At 40.5% G+C, this 12,124-nt stretch overlaps 1 protein-coding gene across 3 annotated transcripts in view; it reads left to right on the top strand.

Annotated features, from left to right (window-relative positions):
* CLDN10 (claudin 10) overlaps positions 1–12,124 on the top strand; it is a 131,505-nt gene that overhangs the window by 104,176 nt on the left and 15,205 nt on the right. For 2 of the 3 annotated variants that reach the window (XM_005882386.2, XM_005882388.2), the window contains 2 exons: positions 7,138–7,299; positions 7,393–7,474. In XM_005882386.2, coding sequence (XP_005882448.1) covers positions 7,138–7,299; positions 7,393–7,474 — 244 coding nt within the window. Of the gene's footprint in view, positions 1–6; positions 242–7,137; positions 7,300–7,392; positions 7,475–12,124 lie in introns of those variants that run through there. The other variant, XM_005882387.2, reaches the window with a different exon arrangement.

Raw genomic sequence — 12,124 nt, 5'->3', positions numbered from 1 at the left:
AGCGCGGCTGCAGCGGGCGGCATGGCGAGCACCGCCTTGGAGATCATCGCGTTCACCGTGTCTATCTCGGGCTGGTTGCTGGTGTCTTCCACGGTGCCCACCGACTACTGGAAGGTATCCACCAACGACGGCACGGTCATCACCACCGCCACCTTTTGGGCCAACCTGTGGAAGACATGCGTTACCGACTCCACAGGGGTCTCCAACTGCAAGGACTTCCCCTCCATGCTGGCGCTGGACGGTCTGCATCCCGGGCCCCTGCCCCCGACCCTCCCTCCTGTCAGGCCAGCGGACGGGGCGCCCGCTCGGCTTCGCGACCCCCGCTGGGACCTGGGGGGTGGGGCGGGCAGACTCCTCTGAGATCGGTCCCTCTATTCCCCTGGGGCCCCAGGGAGCTGGGGCGAGTCCCCCGTTCCGTCCTTCTCCGTCCCTGGACGTTGGTCCTGCATGGGCTCCTATGGGAGCCCGGGAGCCCGTGTTAGGGGTGGGGGTTGGGAGGGGGACACGCAGACAGGCCTAAATGGGGCGGGTGACTTTCGGGGGTCGCGGGTGGAGGGGAGTAGTTTTGCTGTCCTGAGAGTAAAGGACACGGTTGTGGGACCCCCATCTCTTGCGGACGGGACGGTTAGGACACGGAGTCACGCAGAGGGGGCTTGTCTTCTGCGTCGCTCCCCAGAGGAGCTGGATTCTAAGGGTGTCATGGACTCGTCCAAGCGAAATGGGCTTGCCTTGAACTCCCTTAGCTGTTTCGTGAATTCTTTTAAAAGTGGGCAGGAGAAAAGGAATCATTTTATAGGAGGCGTCCCCGCCCCCCGCCCTCCCCAAAAAGCCCGGGCTTTAACGGTTCCTCCAAATGTTAGGAAAATAAATAGCCCTTGAGCCTCAGGGGGTAGAGTCCTGGCCGCTCAGAATCTCGTGCGTGCGGGGGACTGACAGGTTCTGGGAGACTGACAGGTTCTGAGCCAGTGCCTCTCCGGGCCTCCCTCGTGGTGTCCTTCTCTAAATTGCTTTCTACATTGTTTTTTGTTAATTAGGCTTTATATCGCATTGCATTGTAGCAACGGGTAGATCGATGTTCAGGTAGAAAACTGGCTCTGTTTTAGTTTCAAGAGAACCGTCGATATGAACGTGGTCAGATGCGTGCTCACGCTCTAGGCCAGTGTTCCTCAACCTTGGCTGCACATCAGAATCACCTGGGGATCTTTTTAAAATATGAGGCCCAGAAATCAGGATTTTCAAAAGATCCCCAGGTGATTCTAATGTGCAGCCAAGGTTGAGAACCACTGCTCTAGGCTCTTCCTCCAGGATTTGACAGCGCAGGACTGGATGGATCCCCGCAGAAACTTAAGGAGAGTCACTTATTTCTAGATTTGACGTGTTTTCTTTTTCTTTTATTACTGCCCTGCAAGTTTTTATTTGCATAGCTGAGTAAATAAAAGACAAGATTTAATTCCCCTGAGATGGTGCTTGCCACGGAAAGCAAATGTTTGCTGCTCAATGGTGGTATTTGATGGAACCTGCCTATAAGGGCCGACGTGTCTAGTTGTAGATGGGTGACACCCTGCTGTGTCAAATCAGTAGCTGGCACACTGTGGATCCCCTAGAATTGCCCTTGAATTTTCTGTGCTCTGCAGAGCACACATCCAGGTAGATGCTTTGAACAGACAGCCTCTTGTTTCTTTGTTTCTGTGGCTTACATTCAGGAATACGGGCTTAACAGTTACGGTTTTAAGCGCATTCTTCTGTTGTAACTGTATTGTTGTTACCTGAGATAGAGTGCCAGATAGGTATGGCTCCTTCTGTAGGACAGTTGGGGGACAAGAGAGAAGAGAGACAAACAAGAGCTCGCTGGATATTATTACGTGCAGAATAATACGTCTGAGGTGAAAGTGGGCATGGTATCAAGATTTGGAGGCAGAAGGAAGGAGGGATAGCCCTCAATTATTAAGCTCTAGAATGGAGCAAATGGAAAGGAGTGACATTTATATACAACCCAGTTTGCAAAATAGCCTTCCATGTGTCTAGAAAAGGACTTTTAAAAACATAAATAACACCACCCTACGCACTATTCTGCAGCATTCTAAAATTAATAACTTATCTTTCCCAGTCCATACATATAGAAGTAATGATTGCGTAGTATTCATTCGTCTGGACAAACTGGTTTATTTAACCATTTGCCCGTTGTAGGACATTGGACCCTTTCCAGCCTTTCATTCTTGTTAGTGCTTCACTGAAAATTGTTATGTTTGTCTCTTTGTCTGTATGTGTGTTGTTCTAGAGTACATACTGAGAAATTGTATTGTCAGGGCAGTGGAATATTCATTTTAATATTCAATTTATACTGCCAAATTACATTCTACCAACAGTGTGTGAGACTACCTATTTCTCTACATTTTCACCACTAAGTTTTTCATCCAATATTATAGGTGACATTATCATGTTATCATTTAACTTGGCATTTCCCTGATCTGATTAGCACTGATTTTGAACATCTTATCATATATTGATCTCCCCCTCCCCCGCCTCTTTTGTGAATTGTTTGTTCATGTCTTATACCCGTGGTTCTGTAGTTTCCTCTTGGTTAGAATGATTTGTTTTCTTAAATTTGGATGTCAATCTTTGATTTGTCATAAATGTTGCACTCTCAGCCTATTGCTTGTCTTTTAAACTTAAGAGGACTTTGAAATGTGTGCTATAATCAGATTAATCGGACTCTTCCTGCTGGCTCTGCCTTTTGTGGCTTAGGGAGGCATTGCCTACTCCAAAGCGACAGATTTACTTTTCTGTATCTCCCAGAATAACACATGGGGATTCAGTGACACTGCGACAGTTTCATAGAGAAAGGAGTTGATTCCCCCATTTACCAGTAGAATTTTTCAAAGCGGCCCCCTTAATTGTCTCCACCAAGTGGCTATTTTCATTCTTGCTAGTTTGAAATGGAAAATAAGGTACACATCATTTGGAAAACACTTAACTTTTTTCCTTAATCCTCACCTGAGGATATGTGTTTATTTTAAATTGATTTGAGAGAGAGAGAGAGGGAGAGAGAAAAAACCATCAATGTGGGAGAGAACATCAATCTCTGGCGTGTGTTCCCAGGGCAGCCGTATCTGTTGGATGCTGGTCCTGAGGCAGTTCCTGCTGACAGCATGCTGCACATGAACTTCCTAACATTGCCTTTGCAGTGACGGGAGAAAGTTATGTTACCATGCGCTATGGGGGCCACAGGCCTGACCAGGCACGAGGTCTGGATTGAGAAGAAAAGCCAAGAAAGGAGAGAGAAAGCTCATGGTTCTCTCTTCTAGTCTTAGGTGGAAGAACAAACCTCTTGGAAGCAGATGATGGAGTCATTATTCTGAATTTCCTATGTGAGGTCAAAGCTCTGATTCCTCATGATCAGGTGGTATCATATCACCCCGTTTTCTCTGTAAGGAAAATGAAGCTGAGAAAAAGCTAAATGTCTCGAGTTAGTGTTATGCCATGTTAAGAGCCCAACCCTAATTTCTGCTTAGACTCAATATTAGTTTTATGGAAGGGAAGCTTCCATGAGTTTCTTACCCCCTCACCAGACACTGTTCATTTTATTCATCCTGTGAAGTAAAAGCTCTTGTCCTATTTTACAGATGAGAAAACAGAGGCTGAGATTAGCTAACACAATCAAGGGCACACAGTGGGTAAATAGAAGAACAAAGCTAAAATTCAAAGTTCATGCCTTCTCCCCATACCTATCTTCTTTCAAAGTATTTGCAAAAAATGCACAAAGCTACTAGCATAAGAAAAGCTCATTTTTTTTTCTTCTCACTAGGAAATTGTCTCCACCAAGTGGCTATTTTCATTTTTGCTAGTTTGCAATGGAAAATAAGGTACACATCATTTGGAAAACACTTAACTTTTTTTCTTAATCCTCACCTGAGGATATGCATTTATTTTAAATTGACTTGAGAGAGAGAGAAAGAGGAAGGGAGGAGAGGAGAGAGAGAGAGAGAAAAACATCAATTGGTTGAGAGAGAGAGAGAGAGAGAGAGAGAGATCAATCGGTTACCTACAGTACTCCTCCTGGCTGGGAATTGAACCTCCAACCTTTTGGTGTACAGGCGAATGCTCCAACCCACTGAGCCACCTGGCCAGGGTGAAACACAACTTTTAAGGGACACCTTGAAGGTTTCCTTTAACAGAATTCATTAAGGCCACTACATTTTACTAATTAAACATTTCACAGTTGACTAAGCTAGTGATTTCTATTTATTGCTAACCCATGTTCCTTTCAAAACACCACTTGAACTTTAGCTGAGAATAATTTTCAGCCAGGTTGTTTTTTTAGTATATGCCATCTATTTTTGTTAGTGGGAATGTTTGCCATTTTGTACAAGAGAATTAACTATAAATTATACTTCAGAGAACTTCTAAGTAAATATGTTCATGCTTCAGCACCTTAATGTGTTAATTAGCTATTAACGGTGTCAGTAAATTAGACCTGTCAAAAATAATGGCCTCCTTGACTAGTTTTTACCACCACTTCGCTTGATGGTTTTACTTATAAGTTTTGCCCCGAGGAACTGTTTGAAAGTAAGGTTGTAGAGGTCTGCCTTGCAAAAGATAAACTCTGAGTTGGTTGGCAGTCACCTCAGGCCTGAGTCTGTGGGTGTTTTAAGGACTGGTAGCCCCTAATTCACAAAGCTCAGGTTTACCAACAACTGGATTGCATTTATAGCTGGCAGGGGAGCTATCCCTGGGAACCCCAATCCCTCCTCTTTGCTCCCCGTTTTAGAAATCTAGCCAATGATTGTGCTGGTGAAGTGCCATTTTGGTGCATGAGACAAATTAGCAATTTATTTATTGGTACTGTTTTCCATCCAGAGAGAGGTGCCTTGCCCTCAAATCAGGGTTTTGAGGGGTACCGAGTAAGGACCTGACCGCATCAGAACCTTGCTTTCCCATCTCTACTCCCAAACATGTGCCAAGGGCTGAGATGGGAGAACTGAGTGAGGAACTCAGAACAAAAGGGTATGCGTAGTGGTTAAATAAAGTTTAAAGGCTGCTATTATTTTCCCAGTCCTATTGAGAACTGAATTCATCAGCATGGGATTCTAACCACTGTTTACCATCTGGGAAAACGTATTTAGTGGTCTAAAGGGTCGGACTGTAGGACTTAAACTTTTGCCAGGCTCCTGCATTTTCTATTCATAAAGCCTGTAAGGTTACTAAAGTAAATGCAAATTAAGGTTCGTGGTAAAGTTTTGTAGGATATTTCTTTTTTTACACATATATTGTTGAGGTTACATCATACACACGCTGTTTTGTCCGTTGAGTGATTTCAGTCAAGAGTCAGCTAAAACACCTCAAAACCATAGATTAAAATAAAGCTATGAAGAACCCACACACTGTCCCAGTAGCTCTGGGGATAAGTGATGAGGCAGTTGTGGTTCTGGTAGACTCTCCTTAACCTTGCAAGGAACTAACAGGCTTCTTCTCTCTATCTGGGTTTCTACCTGCTCCCTGGGTTCTGGTAGAGGGACTTGAGGATTGAAGTTTAAAATAGAGCTGGGTCAGTATTGGGCAGCAGTCCCCCCAGAGAGCCCTGCAGTGTGATCATTGCTACCAAAACCAGCCTCCATTATCTCGTTTTGCTAAAAATGTTCCTGCTGCTGTTTTTGATGGTCTCACCATCAGCGAAATGATTTTGTTTAGGAGTAGTTCATGCTACAAAATAGAAGATGATTGTCATTGCCGTCTGAATTTATGGGGGCCTAAATTTGTTCAATTAAATAGAACATCTTCTGTGAACTCTTTAAAATAGATCATAGGAATAGGATTAAAACTTAAAATTTTATTCTTTCCCAAAGAAACATGGAGACTGAAGGCTACCTGCCAGCATTATTTTCTGAGTTTATAATTATCATAGTCTTAGAAATCTTATTCATTATAGCTTTTGTCTGAGGACACACAATAAGTAACTTTCAGTCTCTTGGCATTAACAAGGTTTTACAGATTGACAAGTTTAATTCCAAATGTAAACCTGAAGTACATGTATGTTCATTTGCTTAACAAATATATACTTACACCTAGTATGGGCCATCACTGTTTCAGATTGAAATGTGGCATTTTTTTCAGGCTGAAATGAAAATGTCCATATGTGGACAAAGTTATTAGTTTAAATCCTGTTAATTTAACATTTCTTAATGTCTGGATGAAAGCCAGGCTGAATTTATCATAACCATGGCTGTGAAACCCTCCCCAGGCTTCCCACTGAAGTTTGACAGTCTTAATTTAACATTTCTTAATGTCTGGAGAAAGCCAGGCTGAATTTATCATAACCATGGCTGTGCAAATAAAAATATGTGACTAAGGAAATACATGTTGTAGGAAGAATGATCCAACAAACAAACAGAACAAGCTTTTAGGGTTGCTTTGAAAGCATCCACTTATATGTAATCAGTTAATTTAATAATTATAAGCTATTCTTGCTGTAAATAGCCAATGCTTTTTTAAACCACATTTTATCATATGTGCCCTGGAAATAATACAAAGCCATTATAATAATTCTTAATTTAGACTTCTCATGGCTCATGATTATATTTTAGTTGCTCTCATTTATAAGCTTTCACTAATATTGGAAGATTTCACCCTTTGGGAGGTCTTGCTGCCCAATGATAAATTTTATAATGTCTGAACCATTAAAACATCTGTTTAAAAGTTCTAATGTACAAAGGAGTAAGAGGCTCGAGATCGTGGCAGGTGATGTATTGCACAGTGAAAAGCAGCATCACCTGGATTGTATAGTCATATCGGTATGGAATCCATTCCTGCCTCTTACTAACTCATCTCTGTCATATCATAGACACTTTGCTTGCCTCGATTTCCTCACATGTGAATAATAGCACCCAGCGAGCTAATCTGAAGATTATGCATAAACTGAACTTAAAAGTGTGTGACATACAACAGGCACTCCATGTAGGCTAACTTGTTTTCCCTTCTTGCTTGTCTTACCCCGTGTTTTAACAATTACGGTTATTTATTTACTTTTGTTTTTTTTTGGAAAACAGAACAATCGTTCAGGAGGACAATGTAGAACGAGGATTTCTCCCTGGACAGCCACCTGTTTTATGTTAACATGTAAATGACCTACTCTAATTGCAGGTTATATCCAGGCATGTAGAGGACTTATGATTGCCGCTGTCAGCCTGGGCTTTTTTGGTTCCATAATTGCCCTGTTTGGAATGAAGTGTACCAAAGTCGGAGGCTCAGAGAAAGCCAAAGCTAAAATTGCTTGTTTGGCTGGGGTTGTGTTCATACTGTCAGGTAAATAGTAACTTTCTCCCAAACAAGGTACTTTCGCCGTGTTAATGAAGTAGCACTCACTAACCACGGTCCTTTCCCTCTGATGCATTTTAGGGCTATGCTCAATGACCGGTTGTTCCCTGTATGCAAACAAAATCACAACGGAATTCTTTGATCCTCTCTTTATTGATCAAAAGTAAGTACTCACCTCAGTCTGTATATTTCTAGTTCACAGGAAATGTACATAAAATCATATTCTAAATTAAGGTATGGAAACTTTCTCCATGGCTTATGAAAAGAAAATAAGATATAAGGGGTAGATGGTATTTGATGACATCATTCAAGAGTAAACATTTTAGGTGCTACGTTGGCAAATGATGCATTTAATTACTACATGAGTGTTACATGTTGTCTTGTTTCTAAATAGCTTAAGGTGTCGGATTTAGAAATCTAAACTTCATCTACCGGATATCATAAAATTGAAGCTAAATGGAGGGAAAGTGGAATAGAAGTGTAAGATGGGGAGGAAAGAATGATGAAGTATGAGAACAGAAAATTGAAAGCTTGCCTCGGTTTTGTCCATCCAGAACAGTATTTGCCAGATGCTAAGCTCTAGGCCAGTTTACATCTGAAACATTGTGATTAAAACAAAGGAAACTGTGCTTCTGAAGATTAGAAACATTCTAATATTTAAATGAAATATTATTTTTCATTTTTAATTAGCCTTTTAAATTGCTCTGTTAACTATGGCCTTAACATGCTCCACCTAATAAACCTTTATATGTAAAAAATCATTGTATATGATGCAAGCATTTTTTTAAATGCTCTGGGAGTGGCACAGACACTCAGATGTGACTGGTCTCAGTTGCAGGTGAACGCTTTGGCATTTACAGGTCAGTTTGCTTGTTGTTGTTTTAACTATGGGCTGTTGCTTTTTATAGTTTCCTTGGGCTTATTTCTTTGCATTGGGGAAACCCCATGGGCACCAAATTAGAAATAATAACATATCAGATGTTTTGTCTTTCATGAGAGTATACCCACATAACTCTGTGGAGAGCCATGTGGGTATGCTGTCCACCAGGTTGGTGATTCTCTTTCAGTCTTTAGATAAAATGTTAGAGAAATTTTTAAAAAAGTAATCACTAAAATGGCTGGTCAGGTCTACATTACTTTTTTCCAGTGGATTTAGAAATCTTCAGAAAAATTGATTTTCTAGTTCTATAGTATAGTTTATGCATAAATAGTAAGTGCTTATATAATGAAATGCTTATATAATGAAATGCTTATATAATGACATGTAATGAAAATAACAGCTAACACATTGAGTCCCTTCCATGTAGCCGGCAGAGCACTGCAGAGATTCTTTATTTTATTCTTACAACAGCTTTATGAAGTAGGTTCTCTTGGTACTCCCTTTTTTAAAATTGAGGAAAGAGTTCAAGTAATGTGTCCACTGGAACTTGGACTAAACTAGAAGGCTGATAGAACTATGGCTCAAACCAGGTGGCCAAACTCTGGAATGCTCGCTGTAAAATGCATGATTTATAATATTGGGCTACTTTATCATTTTTTGTTACAGTATGCTACAGATATTTTTCATTAAGAGAGTTTCTCTTGTACATTTAAAATGGTTTTTATTCTGAAATTTTATTAAATGGGGAACAAAAATAACTGCCTTAGTGTAATTTTTATTCTTCTGCCTATGTTAGAAAAATGTATTCAGTTATAAATTTTCGATAATGATATTTGCATAGATGTACATGACATCAAACATTGAGCATTGAGATGAAAACTGAGATGACTCCTGAAGATTGGAAACATTTTAATGATATTTAAATGAAATGCTATTTTTCATTTCAATGATACATTTTTATTTCTGGGTTAGTATCATAAATATAGAGCAAAACTGTATTTCTCTTGGTTTATTGTATTAAGGACATTGCTGACTTTTCTGGATTATCTTTTCTACAACACTGTTTTAATTCCCTGACAATTATCAAGGATGTCAGAAACTTAAAAATAGTTTTAACCTTTCCTCAAAGGTCATGGCTAATTCATGTATGCACTGTAACGTACACGTATTCTTTGTGTGGTTTTAGTCTGTGCTGCTCTATGCTCAGTCACCTTTTTCAGTTTAGTACAATAGAATTTCTTATTCTCCTTTCAGATTTTAGTGAAACTCAGTTCACTAATTATGGACTCTGGAAGGTTTCCCTCTTTTCCACATTCTTGGTGCTACATTGAACTATCCTGTTCCCACTCAGCCTCCCAGCATTTCTCTTTCCATCTATGCCTACTCACGCTCTCTGTGTCTGCATTCTCATCTGCAAAATTAGGCTAATGCTAGTACCCCTCATGTAGAGTTGCTGTGAGAGTTAAGAGAGGTTGCTTATAGGGTGTCCCAAAAAATGTATTCTCACACTTTGAATAATTATACAGGCAGTGTTTATTAAAGTACATTTCATTTTCAAAATTGAGCTGTCAGCTGTTAAACTGTGTATGCATTTTTTGGGATGCCCTGTATATATGCTCAGAACTGATTAGAAATGAGCAAACCCCTGTGTTAGCTATTACTGTATTGTATTGGCTATTATTATTAACACATTGCGGACCAGTAGTTTTATTACTAGCTTTACCCAGTGGCCAGATAAGTTTCTATTGAACAAGTACAAAAAACGTTTTTCATAAATGTTAAAGACACGGTTTAAAATTAAATACCTATTGCATTTTGAAGTTATTTATTACGTGTTCATACAAGCTAATATCTTTTTAAAGAATTCTCATGATTGGCCATAAGCCTTAGAACAGAAAACACAAGAATTCTCATGATCCGTCCACAACGTGTTAAGACTAGAGGCCCGGTGCATGACATTCATGCACTGGGGTGTGTGGGGGGGCGTGTCCTTCAGCCTGGCCTGTGCTCTCTCACAGTCCAGGACCGCTTGGGGGATGTCCGACTGCCAGCTTAGGAGAGCAGGCCTACGCCAGCAGTTAGACATCCCCCGGGGGATCCTTAGCGCTGCCACGGAGGCAGGAGAGGCTCCCACCACCGCTGCTGCACTCACCAGCTGTGAGCCCAGCTTCTGACCACCAGGGGGGCAGCTCCTGCATTGAGTATCTGCCCCCTGGTGGTCAGTTGTTCCGCTGTTCGGTAGATTTGCATATTAGGGTTTTATTATATAGGATTGCTTTTTGAAATGCATGTTGTATTTAAGATGTGGCTTATCTTTATAGATGTCTTTATTAAGCTCTTCTGTGGTGACTTAAAATATAGCACCTACAATTTGCCAATTTACCTTAATGTAATTAAAAACCACAAGAGCTAGGGATTATGTAAAACAACACGACTTACAGATTGGTAGTATTTATAAGTCACAGGCCCTCCATACCAAGGCCTTATAGAAAATATAGACTTTTTTTTTTTAATCCTGCTTATTGAGAACATATTAGCTCTTTGAGATAGGGACTATTTTTCTCACTCATCTTGCACAAAGAAAGGCCCTCTATAACTTACATAAAATCCCTCAGATCAAGGAGTTGTCAAGGCCTGAAAGTTGTAAATATGATCAGATTCTAACCACCTACAATGGTAGACTAGAGACATAAAAATGACATGTGACATCTAAAGAAATTCACAGACTTCCTTTAAAAAAAACAACTCATAAAAAAAAAAAACCTCATTTCTGTGCAAACCAACAAGTCGACTAACTTGACTTCATCTGTTTTCCCTTTACCAACACCTCTCATAGAGGAGATGAAAATTGAGAAGATCAATAAGCTACAAATTGTCTCTCAACATTAAGTAAATGGATTTCATGTGTTAAAATGTAATCTTTAAAGCAAGCTTTTCATTAGCTTATTGTAGGGGGATACACTTCCTTAGTTGGCATTTGCTAGAATGTAGTGATCTGTGCCTCTGATTTAGTTTGTACGTGAACTTAGAATATGTCAGGGAATCAAGGCCAAAGGAAGCCTCTGAGAGGATGGAATAGAGGGCACACGCAACTCTCCTCTTCCCATCCTTAGCACATATTACTCTTCCTAACGCCAGCTACCACCAATTAACATCTATCCTTTCAGGCCTAGAAGGCAGGTGAGTGTCTCTAGGTGCTTAGGAAGGATAGTGAGAGCTGCTCTGCGCATGTGCTAGTTTAACTTTCTAGTGAGCATATACTTGCTCTCCCATACCTAAACCCTAAAATGCACTGGAAAATGGTTCAGGCCTCAGAACCTAGTTTTGTTATTGGCTTGCTTCTGCTGCTATTGTTTTGTGTTTTTTTTTTAAGATTTCTGTATTGAATGAACTGAATCTTCTTTGTAGATTTCCAGCACATACTTATTATATAAGGCCCACCTTGGTTGCCTAAATTAGGAAAACACAGCTAAGGTCATCAAAAGGTTCCCACTACAATCCTACTATGTGCAAGGAACTCAGTAGGCACTTTGTTGAGAAAAAAAAAAGAGTGGCTTCTAGGGTATAGTTGGACTAAAGATCATGGCAGTAACATTGCAAACATTATCACACTTATGTTCTATGGTTATTTATTTCCGAAACCCTTCCCTTCCCACCACTTACCAGGAAGACTTTTCTTCCAGGCTGCAATCATTTGACAGGATTGCGATCTAAAGAGTTTCTTCTGATTCTGGTTGTGTTCTACCATTTCCCCATTCTCCTTTGATTTTGCTTCCTTGCTTTCATTCAAGTTACGATTATGTTTTGTGATTCCTGGGTGGGCTCCTGCACAGCCTTAAAAACTATTTCTCAGTTCTTCCCTTTGGGCTGTTTCAAACTAAATTTCTTCTTTTTATTATAACAAAACCTACATAATCCCTCAACTCCCCCCCC

Source organism: Myotis brandtii, unplaced genomic scaffold (assembly GCF_000412655.1).
Source record: "Myotis brandtii unplaced genomic scaffold, ASM41265v1 scaffold71, whole genome shotgun sequence".
In the NCBI taxonomy this organism is placed as follows: domain Eukaryota; kingdom Metazoa; phylum Chordata; class Mammalia; order Chiroptera; family Vespertilionidae; genus Myotis; species Myotis brandtii.
Note: the sequence above shows the minus strand (reverse complement) of the source record. Positions and strands in the feature narration are given on the sequence as shown.